Source organism: Hydra viridissima, unplaced genomic scaffold (genome assembly GCF_058129835.1).
Source record: "Hydra viridissima isolate aposymbiotic clone 2 unplaced genomic scaffold, HvirCarnegie_v1 scaffold_2, whole genome shotgun sequence".
NCBI classification, from domain to species: domain Eukaryota; kingdom Metazoa; phylum Cnidaria; class Hydrozoa; order Anthoathecata; family Hydridae; genus Hydra; species Hydra viridissima.
The window spans coordinates 3186985-3207571 of record NW_028324301.1 but is presented as its reverse complement, the minus strand read 5'-3'; the positions used below and the strand labels follow the sequence as shown (position 1 = coordinate 3207571).

Sequence of the window (20587 nt, the reverse complement as noted above, 5' to 3'; positions counted from 1 at the left end):
ATAAAATTTGGGATAGCTGTATATAGTTTAATATATAAAGTGGTTTCTAAAATTACTTCATGCTTTAAAACTTGATCTTTTAGTTCATCTAAATTAACAGATGCTGGTTTCTGTGATGATAATGCTTTCTCAGTTGATATCAGCCACTTATCAAAATCTGCAGTAGATTCTTCAAAAGTCTCCACTTCTGATAGCATTGCATTTACACTGTGACGACGATTGTTAACTGCTTCATTAAGTTGATTAATCATTTTTGTAACCTCAGTCATTTTTTCTTCAATTTCATTAGCAGTTAAGTCTTTGTTCATCTTATCTGCAGAGCGAGTATGTCTCAAAAGCCATTGACCAGCCTCATCTACTGCAAACATTAAAGGTCGTTTAGCCTCAATTTCAGACTTCATTTCCTATAGAAATAAAAATAATAGGAAGATTAAACAACAATAATAAACATAATTAAACAAATAAAAACTATTGTTTATTTTTTACATTAGGTATTTTTCAAGAAAAGAAGGCTAAAAAAAACATATTCAAGCAATTTCCTATTGAATGTTGTTTACCTCCAGTTTTATAAGCTGTTCCTTTAAATCCTTGCGCGTTTTAGAATTGGGTTCTACAGCTTTTATTTTATGTTTAATGTCAGGCACCCAATTTTTAATAGAATCAAAGTTTTCAAAGAACTTCTGCACTTGTTTTTGTTGAGTATCAAGGTCTTCCAAGTACTGATTAAGAAAATGTTGTAGCTCGTTATTTTTCTCAATCACCTTCACAGCTTCTTCTTCGATTACTTTCTTGTCAACTTTGTGTGTAGGGTATTTGTGTAAATTGAAATGAGAATTTTTCAGCTTACGAACTGCAGGTTTGCATTCATCGAGTTTCTCTTTTATTGCCTGTTAAAAGATTGTAAATAATTATAAATGATTAAGTTTTTTTTACAATGGACAATTAAACAAATTTCGAAACTTACTTTTATTCTATTCACTTCTCCTCTTATCTTTATCAAGTCTGCACCCATTCTAGGTTTAAATTTTAGGTCTTCTTCAACTTCACTGATGACAGTGCTGACTGGGAGGAAATTATCTTCATGCTCTTTGGACAAAGGAGTAATATCAGATATTTCCTTAAGGCATTCTTCTGATAAAGGATAAACTTTCTTGAACCGAGTGGTTATGTCAAGTAGTTCTTTTGATAACTGTTCTCTATCTGCATCATCAGGCAATTTTTCAAGAAAAGCTGGTCGTATCTTTTCAATCTTTGCAATAATTGGTTTATACTTAATCAGCTCATTGTGAAACTCCTTTAAAAAATGTTATAACTAATGAATTGATTAACTGAAATTTATAGACTATAAGCATTTAAAATAATGTAAACAAAATTAAAAAGAAAAATGTATCAACGCTTACCTCTTGATATTCCTTAACTTTAACAAGTGGTTCATACTTGGCAGGGATTAACTTTAGTGAAGAAACCTCATTTTCAATGAAGCTAAGCCAAACTGTAAACTCTTCATAAGTAAGATCAACAGCAAAATCAGAAACAATATACTGCCATATTTCATTGAGCTCACCCTTTTGTTTGCCAAGTTTTAAAAGCAATTCACTTGGGTTACTGCGTAAAGGATCTAGTAGTTCTCTCTTTCTTTGGTCGTATGGTAATATTTTAACAGACTCTTTAGTCTTTTTGGGCAATTTTTTTATTCTGATATCTTTCAAATCATCATCTTCCAATGAACTAGGAGCTCTAAAGAGCTGTTTAGCTAATTCAGATCGATCATCATCTGTCAAAGATAAAGATTTATATCTAAGAGGACTACCTTCAAAGGTATAGGAATCAAAGGGCTCAGGTTCTTGTGATGTGTCTCTACCAAAACCATCAGGAGTATCAGGTGTGCACTCATCTACAGTAACTGATACAGTTTCTGAAATCTCATCTGCAACAGGTTTAACTGATTTTTTTAATCTTGAATCAACAGTCTTTGGTTGAACAGAAGACTTAGAGAGTTTACTTGAAGATTCAGGTGCACCTTTTCGATAAACATCTGCATTAGGCTTAGCTTGTAAGCTAACTTTTCCTTTCACAGGTGTAGTAGAAGTTTTTTTAGAAATTGATTCAGGTTTTTCTTTGGTAGGAGATATAAGTTTAGCTTTTGAAGTAGATTTGCTTTTAGCATCAGTTAACTTTTTATCGATAGTATCAACAAAAGAAGGAAGGTCCTTTAACTCTTGAGGAGTATAAACCAATTTTTTGTAAACCATTCTTGTTGTTAATACATTCTTTGGCTTGTAAACAATACGTTTTATTATATGACCTTTAGCATCCTTTACATCTTTAGTAGATGATACTGGAGCATCTTGATTAACTTCAACTGGAATCTCAAAAATATCTTCTTCTGGCTCCTTTGTGCCTTTCTTTACAAATTTAGGATCAACTGCTTTGCGAGTAAAAAGTTTTTTTGTAACTAAAGTATTTTCAATTTTAAAACGATTATCAGATTTTTTCTTTTGTTCAACTAGAGGTTCTTGCTTAAAGTCTTTCTTTACAATTATTACATATGGAAGTTTACTTTCTGACAATTGAATAACTGTTGGTTCATTCCCCACTACTATCCAACTTGTTAACTCTGTATACCTTTTTGGATCAGTTTCAGAAGGTACATCTGCCTTTTCATAGAGTTTTTCTATCTCTTTTTCTTTATCCACTTCTTTTACAACTTTTCTTACAACTTTCATTTGCTCAGTTAAGTATATCTTTTTGAAAGTATTTTTTCCGTCCACAACTTGGCAATATAACTTAACCGATTCTTCATCAGTTTGAATTGGATAAATTTGTTCAAGCTGATCAATTAACTCTTCTGTTCCATCTTCTTGACAAACAAAGCGCTCAGTTACCCGACGTTCGATTCTCTCTACATCTCTATTTTGTGATGGTGGTTCACTTTGGGGAGTAATAAAATTATTCAAAAGATAAGGAACAGAGACAGATTTAGATATTATTGCTGGTATTTCTTCTTGACATTCAACCACTTCTTTTACTTTATTATAAGCAGTTAAAAGCACTCTGTGATAAAGAGTTCGTTGTGTGACAACATAAACAGGACGCACAATAACAATTTTTGATAACTCACCTAAGACATTCCTTTCTTCCTTCACTATAACAATTGGATAGTTATTATTCTCAGAGATATTAGGTTGAGTTGCATCTTTGACATCATCATTTAGTAAATCACCTTGACTAACTTCGAAGGGAACAGAAATAACAGATATAACAACAGGTTGGGAGTTACATTGATTCAATGTACGACTATCAACTCTTTTACAAATAGAAACAATTTTTCTTCTATTGACAAAAGATAGATTAGAATCAACTACTTCTCCAGGTTTATATTCAGTAAATGATGAATAAAGAGGAGCAAAAGGGAAAGGCTTTTCAATTATAGACTTTGTATCAGAGGAATCACATGATACATTTAAAACCGAAGGTTGAACAGTAAATAACCCAGGTTTATCAAAAGAATGCACATCAAGGGGCTCTATAACTCTTTCTAATAACTCCTCAGAGGAATCCAGATTAATTTTGAAATGTTGCATCTCCGAAAAAGTTTCAGAAACCATACAGCAAGGTTCATAACAAGAAACCCCTAAAGGAACAACAAATGCTTCTTCCGAAAGTAATTGCTCATTCGACGATATATCTGAAACCATACAACATCGAGTAATGCGTCTTTCAACAGGTATGCAATATGAAAATTTACAAGATGATTCCTCAAAAATACGTAAAAGAAACTCCTTAAGATCACCAGAAAAATCAGAAGAAATCTTTGAAAAACAATCATAATAACAACCATTAGGATATCTAATAAGAAGTTTTCCAATATGAGGTTCGTTAGAACATAAACTGTCAATAGGTGGATTCTTATCTAGAGAGATAACATTAATTGGATATCCTTCGACATCAAAACCCACACATTTCTCAAGTCCATCAAAATCATCAACCTCTTTCCGAGTGCCATCTGAGAGCACAACGACTTTGCGAACAATCATCTTGACATCCGGGAACTTTCCTTCTTTAAAACGCGGGCGTTGAGAGGCGGACACCGGAACCATTTCCTCGTCGTCTTCGGGCTCTCTCTGGCTACCTTGCGGCACAGTGGGTTCAGGTGAGTCTTCAATGGAGCCGAAAGTGTCTGGCTCAGAGAGCTGATCGTCGACACTGCTTGGAGCGTCCACACTCTCGTCAGAGGGTCGTCTTGCGCGCCTGCTCACTTCCACCTTCTCTTCCACGCCAGCTTCAGTACCGTCGGGAGCAAGAATGATCTTTCTGTAAACTTTGCGATACGTTACGACTGGTTTGGGCACTCTGCGAATCCTTCTTGTCACTTTATCATGCTTGTCGGTGACTACTTCAACAGTTGGCTTGGCCTCATGCGGCAATTCGTAGCGAGGCTCTTCTCTCGTTTCCGAGCTTCCGTCGCTTCTTATGACAGTTCTACGAACAATTGTGAACTTTACGGCCTCAAAAGGCTCTTCGATGGAGTCCTCTACCGGCGAGGTGTCAGCTTTGCTGTCCCTGCGTTGCACGGTGCTCCTCACCACTCGAAGGTGATGGGTGGTCACCGTCTTTCTACACACCACACGAGCGGGTTTTCCTCTCAAGCTCCTTTCGACTATTTCCGGTCGGGCTGGCACACTCAATGACGACGTGAGTGGACTGATGTACTGAGCTTCTTCCACCACCACGGTTTCCCCGTTGGGCTGCTTCTTCACACAACGCACCACCTTTCTGGCCTTGGTAGGCTCCTGCTCAGACTCTGGCGATTCCTCTGCACTCCTTTCTATCTCTCTCTCTTCACCGTTAGGCAGCACTTCGATCCAGCAAGTGGTCGTCTTCTTCCTTGTTAACTCCAAAGGCTTCTTGACCACTCTGTAAACACCGCTGGCATCCTTGCCTTCGCTTTCGACCACTTCCGACTGCAGATCTTCCGGCGTGATCTCCATAGGGAACACCGTTTCCGACTCGTCAATCAAGTGTTCGCTGCCGTCGGGCTTTCGCAAAACTCTCGTCACAAACACTCTCTCCACAGGGGTTGGCATTTTCTGTGGCTGGTGGCTGGAATCTCCGCTGAAGGGATCTTCCGAACGGGTGTGAGCGTCGTCGCCGTACAGCACATCAGGATCCTCCTCAACCGGCACTTCTTCTTCAACCTCTTTCCGAGTGCCATCTGGCAGCACAACGACTTTGCGAACGATCTTCTTCTTCAACACTACGGTTCTCCTCACGGCCGGGCTTCCGACTGAAGACACATGCACAGGCTGATCGCCATCACCAGCCACAGGCTTGCGAGGAGACTCCTTCGGATGCTCCTTGGAATCCGGGAACTTTCCTTCTTTGAAACGCGGGCGTTGAGAGGCGGACACCGGAACCATTTCCTCGTCGTCTTCGGGCTCTCTCTGGCTACCTTGCGGCACAGTGGGTTCAGGTGAGTCTTCAATGGAGCCGAAAGTGTCTGGCTCAGAGAGCTGATCGTCGACACTGCTTGGAGCGTCCACACTCTCGTCAGAGGGTCGTCTTGCGCGCCTGCTCACTTCCACCTTCTCTTCCACGCCAGCTTCAGTACCGTCGGGAGCAAGAATGATCTTTCTGTAAACTTTGCGATACGTTACGACTGGTTTGGGCACTCTGCGAATCCTTCTTGTCACTTTATCATGCTTGTCGGTGACTACTTCAACAGTTGGCTTGGCCTCATGCGGCAATTCGTAGCGAGGCTCTTCTCTCGTTTCCGAGCTTCCGTCGCTTCTTATGACAGTTCTACGAACAATTGTGAACTTTACGGCCTCAAAAGGCTCTTCGATGGAGTCCTCTACCGGCGAGGTGTCAGCTTTGCTGTCCCTGCGTTGCACGGTGCTCCTCACCACTCGAAGGTGATGGGTGGTCACCGTCTTTCTACACACCACACGAGCGGGTTTTCCTCTCAAGCTCCTTTCGACTATTTCCGGTCGGGCTGGCACACTCAATGACGACGTGAGTGGACTGATGTACTGAGCTTCTTCCACCACCACGGTTTCCCCGTTGGGCTGCTTCTTCACACAACGCACCACCTTTCTGGCCTTGGTAGGCTCCTGCTCAGACTCTGGCGATTCCTCTGCACTCCTTTCTATCTCTCTCTCTTCACCGTTAGGCAGCACTTCGATCCAGCAAGTGGTCGTCTTCTTCCTTGTTAACTCCAAAGGCTTCTTGACCACTCTGTAAACACCGCTGGCATCCTTGCCTTCGCTTTCGACCACTTCCGACTGCAGATCTTCCGGCGTGATCTCCATAGGGAACACCGTTTCCGACTCGTCAATCAAGTGTTCGCTGCCGTCGGGCTTTCGCAAAACTCTCGTCACAAACACTCTCTCCACAGGGGTTGGCATTTTCTGTGGCTGGTGGCTGGAATCTCCGCTGAAGGGATCTTCCGAACGGGTGTGAGCGTCGTCGCCGTACAGCACATCAGGATCCTCCTCAACCGGCACTTCTTCTTCAACCTCTTTCCGAGTGCCATCTGGCAGCACAACGACTTTGCGAACGATCTTCTTCTTCAACACTACGGTTCTCCTCACGGCCGGGCTTCCGACTGAAGACACATGCACAGGCTGATCGCCATCACCAGCCACAGGCTTGCGAGGAGACTCCTTCGGATGCTCCTTGGAATCCGGGAACTTTCCTTCTTTGAAACGCGGGCGTTGAGAGGCGGACACCGGAACCATTTCCTCGTCGTCTTCGGGCTCTCTCTGGCTACCTTGCGGCACAGTGGGTTCAGGTGAGTCTTCAATGGAGCCGAAAGTGTCTGGCTCAGAGAGCTGATCGTCGACACTGCTTGGAGCGTCCACACTCTCGTCAGAGGGTCGTCTTGCGCGCCTGCTCACTTCCACCTTCTCTTCCACGCCAGCTTCAGTACCGTCGGGAGCAAGAATGATCTTTCTGTAAACTTTGCGATACGTTACGACTGGTTTGGGCACTCTGCGAATCCTTCTTGTCACTTTATCATGCTTGTCGGTGACTACTTCAACAGTTGGCTTGGCCTCATGCGGCAATTCGTAGCGAGGCTCTTCTCTCGTTTCCGAGCTTCCGTCGCTTCTTATGACAGTTCTACGAACAATTGTGAACTTTACGGCCTCAAAAGGCTCTTCGATGGAGTCCTCTACCGGCGAGGTGTCAGCTTTGCTGTCCCTGCGTTGCACGGTGCTCCTCACCACTCGAAGGTGATGGGTGGTCACCGTCTTTCTACACACCACACGAGCGGGTTTTCCTCTCAAGCTCCTTTCGACTATTTCCGGTCGGGCTGGCACACTCAATGACGACGTGAGTGGACTGATGTACTGAGCTTCTTCCACCACCACGGTTTCCCCGTTGGGCTGCTTCTTCACACAACGCACCACCTTTCTGGCCTTGGTAGGCTCCTGCTCAGACTCTGGCGATTCCTCTGCACTCCTTTCTATCTCTCTCTCTTCACCGTTAGGCAGCACTTCGATCCAGCAAGTGGTCGTCTTCTTCCTTGTTAACTCCAAAGGCTTCTTGACCACTCTGTAAACACCGCTGGCATCCTTGCCTTCGCTTTCGACCACTTCCGACTGCAGATCTTCCGGCGTGATCTCCATAGGGAACACCGTTTCCGACTCGTCAATCAAGTGTTCGCTGCCGTCGGGCTTTCGCAAAACTCTCGTCACAAACACTCTCTCCACAGGGGTTGGCATTTTCTGTGGCTGGTGGCTGGAATCTCCGCTGAAGGGATCTTCCGAACGGGTGTGAGCGTCGTCGCCGTACAGCACATCAGGATCCTCCTCAACCGGCACTTCTTCTTCAACCTCTTTCCGAGTGCCATCTGGCAGCACAACGACTTTGCGAACGATCTTCTTCTTCAACACTACGGTTCTCCTCACGGCCGGGCTTCCGACTGAAGACACATGCACAGGCTGATCGCCATCACCAGCCACAGGCTTGCGAGGAGACTCCTTCGGATGCTCCTTGGAATCCGGGAACTTTCCTTCTTTGAAACGCGGGCGTTGAGAGGCGGACACCGGAACCATTTCCTCGTCGTCTTCGGGCTCTCTCTGGCTACCTTGCGGCACAGTGGGTTCAGGTGAGTCTTCAATGGAGCCGAAAGTGTCTGGCTCAGAGAGCTGATCGTCGACACTGCTTGGAGCGTCCACACTCTCGTCAGAGGGTCGTCTTGCGCGCCTGCTCACTTCCACCTTCTCTTCCACGCCAGCTTCAGTACCGTCGGGAGCAAGAATGATCTTTCTGTAAACTTTGCGATACGTTACGACTGGTTTGGGCACTCTGCGAATCCTTCTTGTCACTTTATCATGCTTGTCGGTGACTACTTCAACAGTTGGCTTGGCCTCATGCGGCAATTCGTAGCGAGGCTCTTCTCTCGTTTCCGAGCTTCCGTCGCTTCTTATGACAGTTCTACGAACAATTGTGAACTTTACGGCCTCAAAAGGCTCTTCGATGGAGTCCTCTACCGGCGAGGTGTCAGCTTTGCTGTCCCTGCGTTGCACGGTGCTCCTCACCACTCGAAGGTGATGGGTGGTCACCGTCTTTCTACACACCACACGAGCGGGTTTTCCTCTCAAGCTCCTTTCGACTATTTCCGGTCGGGCTGGCACACTCAATGACGACGTGAGTGGACTGATGTACTGAGCTTCTTCCACCACCACGGTTTCCCCGTTGGGCTGCTTCTTCACACAACGCACCACCTTTCTGGCCTTGGTAGGCTCCTGCTCAGACTCTGGCGATTCCTCTGCACTCCTTTCTATCTCTCTCTCTTCACCGTTAGGCAGCACTTCGATCCAGCAAGTGGTCGTCTTCTTCCTTGTTAACTCCAAAGGCTTCTTGACCACTCTGTAAACACCGCTGGCATCCTTGCCTTCGCTTTCGACCACTTCCGACTGCAGATCTTCCGGCGTGATCTCCATAGGGAACACCGTTTCCGACTCGTCAATCAAGTGTTCGCTGCCGTCGGGCTTTCGCAAAACTCTCGTCACAAACACTCTCTCCACAGGGGTTGGCATTTTCTGTGGCTGGTGGCTGGAATCTCCGCTGAAGGGATCTTCCGAACGGGTGTGAGCGTCGTCGCCGTACAGCACATCAGGATCCTCCTCAACCGGCACTTCTTCTTCAACCTCTTTCCGAGTGCCATCTGGCAGCACAACGACTTTGCGAACGATCTTCTTCTTCAACACTACGGTTCTCCTCACGGCCGGGCTTCCGACTGAAGACACATGCACAGGCTGATCGCCATCACCAGCCACAGGCTTGCGAGGAGACTCCTTCGGATGCTCCTTGGAATCCGGGAACTTTCCTTCTTTGAAACGCGGGCGTTGAGAGGCGGACACCGGAACCATTTCCTCGTCGTCTTCGGGCTCTCTCTGGCTACCTTGCGGCACAGTGGGTTCAGGTGAGTCTTCAATGGAGCCGAAAGTGTCTGGCTCAGAGAGCTGATCGTCGACACTGCTTGGAGCGTCCACACTCTCGTCAGAGGGTCGTCTTGCGCGCCTGCTCACTTCCACCTTCTCTTCCACGCCAGCTTCAGTACCGTCGGGAGCAAGAATGATCTTTCTGTAAACTTTGCGATACGTTACGACTGGTTTGGGCACTCTGCGAATCCTTCTTGTCACTTTATCATGCTTGTCGGTGACTACTTCAACAGTTGGCTTGGCCTCATGCGGCAATTCGTAGCGAGGCTCTTCTCTCGTTTCCGAGCTTCCGTCGCTTCTTATGACAGTTCTACGAACAATTGTGAACTTTACGGCCTCAAAAGGCTCTTCGATGGAGTCCTCTACCGGCGAGGTGTCAGCTTTGCTGTCCCTGCGTTGCACGGTGCTCCTCACCACTCGAAGGTGATGGGTGGTCACCGTCTTTCTACACACCACACGAGCGGGTTTTCCTCTCAAGCTCCTTTCGACTATTTCCGGTCGGGCTGGCACACTCAATGACGACGTGAGTGGACTGATGTACTGAGCTTCTTCCACCACCACGGTTTCCCCGTTGGGCTGCTTCTTCACACAACGCACCACCTTTCTGGCCTTGGTAGGCTCCTGCTCAGACTCTGGCGATTCCTCTGCACTCCTTTCTATCTCTCTCTCTTCACCGTTAGGCAGCACTTCGATCCAGCAAGTGGTCGTCTTCTTCCTTGTTAACTCCAAAGGCTTCTTGACCACTCTGTAAACACCGCTGGCATCCTTGCCTTCGCTTTCGACCACTTCCGACTGCAGATCTTCCGGCGTGATCTCCATAGGGAACACCGTTTCCGACTCGTCAATCAAGTGTTCGCTGCCGTCGGGCTTTCGCAAAACTCTCGTCACAAACACTCTCTCCACAGGGGTTGGCATTTTCTGTGGCTGGTGGCTGGAATCTCCGCTGAAGGGATCTTCCGAACGGGTGTGAGCGTCGTCGCCGTACAGCACATCAGGATCCTCCTCAACCGGCACTTCTTCTTCAACCTCTTTCCGAGTGCCATCTGGCAGCACAACGACTTTGCGAACGATCTTCTTCTTCAACACTACGGTTCTCCTCACGGCCGGGCTTCCGACTGAAGACACATGCACAGGCTGATCGCCATCACCAGCCACAGGCTTGCGAGGAGACTCCTTCGGATGCTCCTTGGAATCCGGGAACTTTCCTTCTTTGAAACGCGGGCGTTGAGAGGCGGACACCGGAACCATTTCCTCGTCGTCTTCGGGCTCTCTCTGGCTACCTTGCGGCACAGTGGGTTCAGGTGAGTCTTCAATGGAGCCGAAAGTGTCTGGCTCAGAGAGCTGATCGTCGACACTGCTTGGAGCGTCCACACTCTCGTCAGAGGGTCGTCTTGCGCGCCTGCTCACTTCCACCTTCTCTTCCACGCCAGCTTCAGTACCGTCGGGAGCAAGAATGATCTTTCTGTAAACTTTGCGATACGTTACGACTGGTTTGGGCACTCTGCGAATCCTTCTTGTCACTTTATCATGCTTGTCGGTGACTACTTCAACAGTTGGCTTGGCCTCATGCGGCAATTCGTAGCGAGGCTCTTCTCTCGTTTCCGAGCTTCCGTCGCTTCTTATGACAGTTCTACGAACAATTGTGAACTTTACGGCCTCAAAAGGCTCTTCGATGGAGTCCTCTACCGGCGAGGTGTCAGCTTTGCTGTCCCTGCGTTGCACGGTGCTCCTCACCACTCGAAGGTGATGGGTGGTCACCGTCTTTCTACACACCACACGAGCGGGTTTTCCTCTCAAGCTCCTTTCGACTATTTCCGGTCGGGCTGGCACACTCAATGACGACGTGAGTGGACTGATGTACTGAGCTTCTTCCACCACCACGGTTTCCCCGTTGGGCTGCTTCTTCACACAACGCACCACCTTTCTGGCCTTGGTAGGCTCCTGCTCAGACTCTGGCGATTCCTCTGCACTCCTTTCTATCTCTCTCTCTTCACCGTTAGGCAGCACTTCGATCCAGCAAGTGGTCGTCTTCTTCCTTGTTAACTCCAAAGGCTTCTTGACCACTCTGTAAACACCGCTGGCATCCTTGCCTTCGCTTTCGACCACTTCCGACTGCAGATCTTCCGGCGTGATCTCCATAGGGAACACCGTTTCCGACTCGTCAATCAAGTGTTCGCTGCCGTCGGGCTTTCGCAAAACTCTCGTCACAAACACTCTCTCCACAGGGGTTGGCATTTTCTGTGGCTGGTGGCTGGAATCTCCGCTGAAGGGATCTTCCGAACGGGTGTGAGCGTCGTCGCCGTACAGCACATCAGGATCCTCCTCAACCGGCACTTCTTCTTCAACCTCTTTCCGAGTGCCATCTGGCAGCACAACGACTTTGCGAACGATCTTCTTCTTCAACACTACGGTTCTCCTCACGGCCGGGCTTCCGACTGAAGACACATGCACAGGCTGATCGCCATCACCAGCCACAGGCTTGCGAGGAGACTCCTTCGGATGCTCCTTGGAATCCGGGAACTTTCCTTCTTTGAAACGCGGGCGTTGAGAGGCGGACACCGGAACCATTTCCTCGTCGTCTTCGGGCTCTCTCTGGCTACCTTGCGGCACAGTGGGTTCAGGTGAGTCTTCAATGGAGCCGAAAGTGTCTGGCTCAGAGAGCTGATCGTCGACACTGCTTGGAGCGTCCACACTCTCGTCAGAGGGTCGTCTTGCGCGCCTGCTCACTTCCACCTTCTCTTCCACGCCAGCTTCAGTACCGTCGGGAGCAAGAATGATCTTTCTGTAAACTTTGCGATACGTTACGACTGGTTTGGGCACTCTGCGAATCCTTCTTGTCACTTTATCATGCTTGTCGGTGACTACTTCAACAGTTGGCTTGGCCTCATGCGGCAATTCGTAGCGAGGCTCTTCTCTCGTTTCCGAGCTTCCGTCGCTTCTTATGACAGTTCTACGAACAATTGTGAACTTTACGGCCTCAAAAGGCTCTTCGATGGAGTCCTCTACCGGCGAGGTGTCAGCTTTGCTGTCCCTGCGTTGCACGGTGCTCCTCACCACTCGAAGGTGATGGGTGGTCACCGTCTTTCTACACACCACACGAGCGGGTTTTCCTCTCAAGCTCCTTTCGACTATTTCCGGTCGGGCTGGCACACTCAATGACGACGTGAGTGGACTGATGTACTGAGCTTCTTCCACCACCACGGTTTCCCCGTTGGGCTGCTTCTTCACACAACGCACCACCTTTCTGGCCTTGGTAGGCTCCTGCTCAGACTCTGGCGATTCCTCTGCACTCCTTTCTATCTCTCTCTCTTCACCGTTAGGCAGCACTTCGATCCAGCAAGTGGTCGTCTTCTTCCTTGTTAACTCCAAAGGCTTCTTGACCACTCTGTAAACACCGCTGGCATCCTTGCCTTCGCTTTCGACCACTTCCGACTGCAGATCTTCCGGCGTGATCTCCATAGGGAACACCGTTTCCGACTCGTCAATCAAGTGTTCGCTGCCGTCGGGCTTTCGCAAAACTCTCGTCACAAACACTCTCTCCACAGGGGTTGGCATTTTCTGTGGCTGGTGGCTGGAATCTCCGCTGAAGGGATCTTCCGAACGGGTGTGAGCGTCGTCGCCGTACAGCACATCAGGATCCTCCTCAACCGGCACTTCTTCTTCAACCTCTTTCCGAGTGCCATCTGGCAGCACAACGACTTTGCGAACGATCTTCTTCTTCAACACTACGGTTCTCCTCACGGCCGGGCTTCCGACTGAAGACACATGCACAGGCTGATCGCCATCACCAGCCACAGGCTTGCGAGGAGACTCCTTCGGATGCTCCTTGGAATCCGGGAACTTTCCTTCTTTGAAACGCGGGCGTTGAGAGGCGGACACCGGAACCATTTCCTCGTCGTCTTCGGGCTCTCTCTGGCTACCTTGCGGCACAGTGGGTTCAGGTGAGTCTTCAATGGAGCCGAAAGTGTCTGGCTCAGAGAGCTGATCGTCGACACTGCTTGGAGCGTCCACACTCTCGTCAGAGGGTCGTCTTGCGCGCCTGCTCACTTCCACCTTCTCTTCCACGCCAGCTTCAGTACCGTCGGGAGCAAGAATGATCTTTCTGTAAACTTTGCGATACGTTACGACTGGTTTGGGCACTCTGCGAATCCTTCTTGTCACTTTATCATGCTTGTCGGTGACTACTTCAACAGTTGGCTTGGCCTCATGCGGCAATTCGTAGCGAGGCTCTTCTCTCGTTTCCGAGCTTCCGTCGCTTCTTATGACAGTTCTACGAACAATTGTGAACTTTACGGCCTCAAAAGGCTCTTCGATGGAGTCCTCTACCGGCGAGGTGTCAGCTTTGCTGTCCCTGCGTTGCACGGTGCTCCTCACCACTCGAAGGTGATGGGTGGTCACCGTCTTTCTACACACCACACGAGCGGGTTTTCCTCTCAAGCTCCTTTCGACTATTTCCGGTCGGGCTGGCACACTCAATGACGACGTGAGTGGACTGATGTACTGAGCTTCTTCCACCACCACGGTTTCCCCGTTGGGCTGCTTCTTCACACAACGCACCACCTTTCTGGCCTTGGTAGGCTCCTGCTCAGACTCTGGCGATTCCTCTGCACTCCTTTCTATCTCTCTCTCTTCACCGTTAGGCAGCACTTCGATCCAGCAAGTGGTCGTCTTCTTCCTTGTTAACTCCAAAGGCTTCTTGACCACTCTGTAAACACCGCTGGCATCCTTGCCTTCGCTTTCGACCACTTCCGACTGCAGATCTTCCGGCGTGATCTCCATAGGGAACACCGTTTCCGACTCGTCAATCAAGTGTTCGCTGCCGTCGGGCTTTCGCAAAACTCTCGTCACAAACACTCTCTCCACAGGGGTTGGCATTTTCTGTGGCTGGTGGCTGGAATCTCCGCTGAAGGGATCTTCCGAACGGGTGTGAGCGTCGTCGCCGTACAGCACATCAGGATCCTCCTCAACCGGCACTTCTTCTTCAACCTCTTTCCGAGTGCCATCTGGCAGCACAACGACTTTGCGAACGATCTTCTTCTTCAACACTACGGTTCTCCTCACGGCCGGGCTTCCGACTGAAGACACATGCACAGGCTGATCGCCATCACCAGCCACAGGCTTGCGAGGAGACTCCTTCGGATGCTCCTTGGAATCCGGGAACTTTCCTTCTTTGAAACGCGGGCGTTGAGAGGCGGACACCGGAACCATTTCCTCGTCGTCTTCGGGCTCTCTCTGGCTACCTTGCGGCACAGTGGGTTCAGGTGAGTCTTCAATGGAGCCGAAAGTGTCTGGCTCAGAGAGCTGATCGTCGACACTGCTTGGAGCGTCCACACTCTCGTCAGAGGGTCGTCTTGCGCGCCTGCTCACTTCCACCTTCTCTTCCACGCCAGCTTCAGTACCGTCGGGAGCAAGAATGATCTTTCTGTAAACTTTGCGATACGTTACGACTGGTTTGGGCACTCTGCGAATCCTTCTTGTCACTTTATCATGCTTGTCGGTGACTACTTCAACAGTTGGCTTGGCCTCATGCGGCAATTCGTAGCGAGGCTCTTCTCTCGTTTCCGAGCTTCCGTCGCTTCTTATGACAGTTCTACGAACAATTGTGAACTTTACGGCCTCAAAAGGCTCTTCGATGGAGTCCTCTACCGGCGAGGTGTCAGCTTTGCTGTCCCTGCGTTGCACGGTGCTCCTCACCACTCGAAGGTGATGGGTGGTCACCGTCTTTCTACACACCACACGAGCGGGTTTTCCTCTCAAGCTCCTTTCGACTATTTCCGGTCGGGCTGGCACACTCAATGACGACGTGAGTGGACTGATGTACTGAGCTTCTTCCACCACCACGGTTTCCCCGTTGGGCTGCTTCTTCACACAACGCACCACCTTTCTGGCCTTGGTAGGCTCCTGCTCAGACTCTGGCGATTCCTCTGCACTCCTTTCTATCTCTCTCTCTTCACCGTTAGGCAGCACTTCGATCCAGCAAGTGGTCGTCTTCTTCCTTGTTAACTCCAAAGGCTTCTTGACCACTCTGTAAACACCGCTGGCATCCTTGCCTTCGCTTTCGACCACTTCCGACTGCAGATCTTCCGGCGTGATCTCCATAGGGAACACCGTTTCCGACTCGTCAATCAAGTGTTCGCTGCCGTCGGGCTTTCGCAAAACTCTCGTCACAAACACTCTCTCCACAGGGGTTGGCATTTTCTGTGGCTGGTGGCTGGAATCTCCGCTGAAGGGATCTTCCGAACGGGTGTGAGCGTCGTCGCCGTACAGCACATCAGGATCCTCCTCAACCGGCACTTCTTCTTCAACCTCTTTCCGAGTGCCATCTGGCAGCACAACGACTTTGCGAACGATCTTCTTCTTCAACACTACGGTTCTCCTCACGGCCGGGCTTCCGACTGAAGACACATGCACAGGCTGATCGCCATCACCAGCCACAGGCTTGCGAGGAGACTCCTTCGGATGCTCCTTGGAATCCGGGAACTTTCCTTCTTTGAAACGCGGGCGTTGAGAGGCGGACACCGGAACCATTTCCTCGTCGTCTTCGGGCTCTCTCTGGCTACCTTGCGGCACAGTGGGTTCAGGTGAGTCTTCAATGGAGCCGAAAGTGTCTGGCTCAGAGAGCTGATCGTCGACACTGCTTGGAGCGTCCACACTCTCGTCAGAGGGTCGTCTTGCGCGCCTGCTCACTTCCACCTTCTCTTCCACGCCAGCTTCAGTACCGTCGGGAGCAAGAATGATCTTTCTGTAAACTTTGCGATACGTTACGACTGGTTTGGGCACTCTGCGAATCCTTCTTGTCACTTTATCATGCTTGTCGGTGACTACTTCAACAGTTGGCTTGGCCTCATGCGGCAATTCGTAGCGAGGCTCTTCTCTCGTTTCCGAGCTTCCGTCGCTTCTTATGACAGTTCTACGAACAATTGTGAACTTTACGGCCTCAAAAGGCTCTTCGATGGAGTCCTCTACCGGCGAGGTGTCAGCTTTGCTGTCCCTGCGTTGCACGGTGCTCCTCACCACTCGAAGGTGATGGGTGGTCACCGTCTTTCTACACACCACACGAGCGGGTTTTCCTCTCAAGCTCCTTTCGACTATTTCCGGTCGGGCTGGCACACTCAATGACGACGTGAGTGGACTGATGTACTGAGCTTCTTCCACCACCACGGTTTCCCCGTTGGGCTGCTTCTTCACACAACGCACCACCTTTCTGGCCTTGGTAGGCTCCTGCTCAGACTCTGGCGATTCCTCTGCACTCCTTTCTATCTCTCTCTCTTCACCGTTAGGCAGCACTTCGATCCAGCAAGTGGTCGTCTTCTTCCTTGTTAACTCCAAAGGCTTCTTGACCACTCTGTAAACACCGCTGGCATCCTTGCCTTCGCTTTCGACCACTTCCGACTGCAGATCTTCCGGCGTGATCTCCATAGGGAACACCGTTTCCGACTCGTCAATCAAGTGTTCGCTGCCGTCGGGCTTTCGCAAAACTCTCGTCACAAACACTCTCTCCACAGGGGTTGGCATTTTCTGTGGCTGGTGGCTGGAATCTCCGCTGAAGGGATCTTCCGAACGGGTGTGAGCGTCGTCGCCGTACAGCACATCAGGATCCTCCTCAACCGGCACTTCTTCTTCAACCTCTTTCCGAGTGCCATCTGGCAGCACAACGACTTTGCGAACGATCTTCTTCTTCAACACTACGGTTCTCCTCACGGCCGGGCTTCCGACTGAAGACACATGCACAGGCTGATCGCCATCACCAGCCACAGGCTTGCGAGGAGACTCCTTCGGATGCTCCTTGGAATCCGGGAACTTTCCTTCTTTGAAACGCGGGCGTTGAGAGGCGGACACCGGAACCATTTCCTCGTCGTCTTCGGGCTCTCTCTGGCTACCTTGCGGCACAGTGGGTTCAGGTGAGTCTTCAATGGAGCCGAAAGTGTCTGGCTCAGAGAGCTGATCGTCGACACTGCTTGGAGCGTCCACACTCTCGTCAGAGGGTCGTCTTGCGCGCCTGCTCACTTCCACCTTCTCTTCCACGCCAGCTTCAGTACCGTCGGGAGCAAGAATGATCTTTCTGTAAACTTTGCGATACGTTACGACTGGTTTGGGCACTCTGCGAATCCTTCTTGTCACTTTATCATGCTTGTCGGTGACTACTTCAACAGTTGGCTTGGCCTCATGCGGCAATTCGTAGCGAGGCTCTTCTCTCGTTTCCGAGCTTCCGTCGCTTCTTATGACAGTTCTACGAACAATTGTGAACTTTACGGCCTCAAAAGGCTCTTCGATGGAGTCCTCTACCGGCGAGGTGTCAGCTTTGCTGTCCCTGCGTTGCACGGTGCTCCTCACCACTCGAAGGTGATGGGTGGTCACCGTCTTTCTACACACCACACGAGCGGGTTTTCCTCTCAAGCTCCTTTCGACTATTTCCGGTCGGGCTGGCACACTCAATGACGACGTGAGTGGACTGATGTACTGAGCTTCTTCCACCACCACGGTTTCCCCGTTGGGCTGCTTCTTCACACAACGCACCACCTTTCTGGCCTTGGTAGGCTCCTGCTCAGACTCTGGCGATTCCTCTGCACTCCTTTCTATCTCTCTCTCTTCACCGTTAGGCAGCACTTCGATCCAGCAAGTGGTCGTCTTCTTCCTTGTTAACTCCAAAGGCTTCTTGACCACTCTGTAAACACCGCTGGCATCCTTGCCTTCGCTTTCGACCACTTCCGACTGCAGATCTTCCGGCGTGATCTCCATAGGGAACACCGTTTCCGACTCGTCAATCAAGTGTTCGCTGCCGTCGGGCTTTCGCAAAACTCTCGTCACAAACACTCTCTCCACAGGGGTTGGCATTTTCTGTGGCTGGTGGCTGGAATCTCCGCTGAAGGGATCTTCCGAACGGGTGTGAGCGTCGTCGCCGTACAGCACATCAGGATCCTCCTCAACCGGCACTTCTTCTTCAACCTCTTTCCGAGTGCCATCTGGCAGCACAACGACTTTGCGAACGATCTTCTTCTTCAACACTACGGTTCTCCTCACGGCCGGGCTTCCGACTGAAGACACATGCACAGGCTGATCGCCATCACCAGCCACAGGCTTGCGAGGAGACTCCTTCGGATGCTCCTTGGAATCCGGGAACTTTCCTTCTTTGAAACGCGGGCGTTGAGAGGCGGACACCGGAACCATTTCCTCGTCGTCTTCGGGCTCTCTCTGGCTACCTTGCGGCACAGTGGGTTCAGGTGAGTCTTCAATGGAGCCGAAAGTGTCTGGCTCAGAGAGCTGATCGTCGACACTGCTTGGAGCGTCCACACTCTCGTCAGAGGGTCGTTTTGCTCGCTTACATTTGCTTATTTTTATTTCATCTGTCTTTCTCTTGTTATGCTCTTTCATTTCACTCTTGCTTTCGTATGGTTGTTCATCGTTTTCTGATTTATATACAGTTGAATAAAATCCTGTGTATTTGTGATTACTTTTTTCTTCTTCTTGACTAGTAATATCTTCTTCTTCAATTTCATTCTTTGTTCCATCTGGTAATATTATAATTTTTTTGATATACTTTGGTCGAATGGTTATCAATTTTTTGGTAACACTCTTTGGTGATTGATATTTCTCAATTTGAATTTCATTGTCTGAAAGATTTTCAGTTAATATTCTAACATTGCGTTTTATTGTTTGATTTAGGACATTAATCCTTGTTTTGCTATTAAAATCTTCATTTTCATCTGGAGTTTGTATGTTTTCTTCCTTGTGGAGTTCCTTACCATCTTCGTTGTATACCCCTTTCTGATTTATGATTTTTTCGGTTGTCACTGGAATTTTGCAGATACTTATCTTCTTTATTGTTTTATTGTTGACAGATGAAACTATTTGTTCAGTAATAGGAATAGGTTTATAATTGCCTTCATTCTCTGTTATTTCTATTGTGATATCTTCATCTATAGGTTCCTTTTTATTGTTAAGAACTTTTGTTTCATACTGCAATTGTTCAGTGATCATTTCTTTTCTCCTAAGGATATTGTAAATAGTTTCACCTGTTTCATTTAATTCCTTTGATATTATGGAATCAGGTTGTTCGTTTGTGGAACAAGTGTAGAGTGGGAATTTATCTTGTATGTCTTCGATTGGGATTTTTTGATCGGGCAAAACATCTGTTTTACGATCTATTTCTTCCTCTGATCCATTCGGGGTTATTTTAATCAATTTCCGGATTGCCTGCTTTTTTTGTATAATATATGTTCTTATTAAAATACGAGAAAATCCATTCTTTTCATCATGCTCTTCTAAGATTTTTAAAACATTTAATGGAGCATGAGGTATTACTGACTCTTTACAATTTAATATATATTCATTTCCATTAGACTCTCTTATTACTTGAGTTGATATAACTCGATCAACTTTGTGAACTTGTTCTAGCTCAGAAACTAATTGATTTTCAAGGTTAGGGCTTTTCTCAGGAAGAGCTTGATCTTGGTTACTTAACTCAATTGGAACTTCCTCTTCAACAACTTTTTTATTACCATCTTCATCAATAATTGTTCTTCTTATAATTCTAGTTCTCTTGGTAACTTGCGTAACTTTTTTAACAATTCTTTTCACTATGTTTCCATGCTTATCTCTCACTAATTCTTCTTCTGTCGCAGTATCTGTTTCATCTGGTGAATGTATTATGATTGCTCCTTCATCTAAAGACTTTCCGTTATTTACTATATAATCAGGTTCTTGGCCTTCTGGCAATTCAATTTCTTCCACATGTTCTTCTCCATTTTCATCAATATATTTTCGTCTAATAATACGTCTTTGTGTGCGAGTAATTTTCTTAGTTATAATTTTTCTTACTTTTCTACCATTCTCATCTACTGTTATAAACTCTTGCTGTGGAAGGTCAGATTGAGTGTTCATTAAATCAGAAGTAATATCACTTTCATCCAAATAGGTTCTTCTAACCACAGTTGGTTGAAATGCCCGCTGCTGATTTGGTAACTTTAAGTCAAAATTCACTGGTTTGTAAGGTCTTTTTAACATTAATTCCTCTTCAATATCTTGCTCTTTTTCACTATCAAGTGATGTTGTTTCATGGGGAATATCTTCTTCGTTTACCTTTTTACGTTTTCGATTTCCTTCCATAAAACTTGATATCTAAAATGAAATTTTAA

At 48.0% G+C, this 20587-nt stretch overlaps 1 protein-coding gene across 6 annotated transcripts in view; it reads right to left on the bottom strand.

Annotated features, from left to right (window-relative positions):
• The window catches only part of LOC145181047 (uncharacterized), an 81142-nt gene that overhangs the window by 24629 nt on the left and 35926 nt on the right, over positions 1 to 20587 (bottom strand). For all 6 annotated transcript variants that reach the window (XM_090078854.1, XM_090078855.1, XM_090078856.1 and 3 more), the window contains 4 exons: positions 1401 to 20570; positions 965 to 1294; positions 558 to 887; positions 57 to 404 (listed from right to left, as the gene is read on the bottom strand). In XM_090078854.1, coding sequence (XP_089934980.1) covers positions 57 to 404; positions 558 to 887; positions 965 to 1294; positions 1401 to 20570 — 20178 coding nt within the window. The remainder of the gene's footprint in view (positions 1 to 56; positions 405 to 557; positions 888 to 964; positions 1295 to 1400; positions 20571 to 20587) is intronic.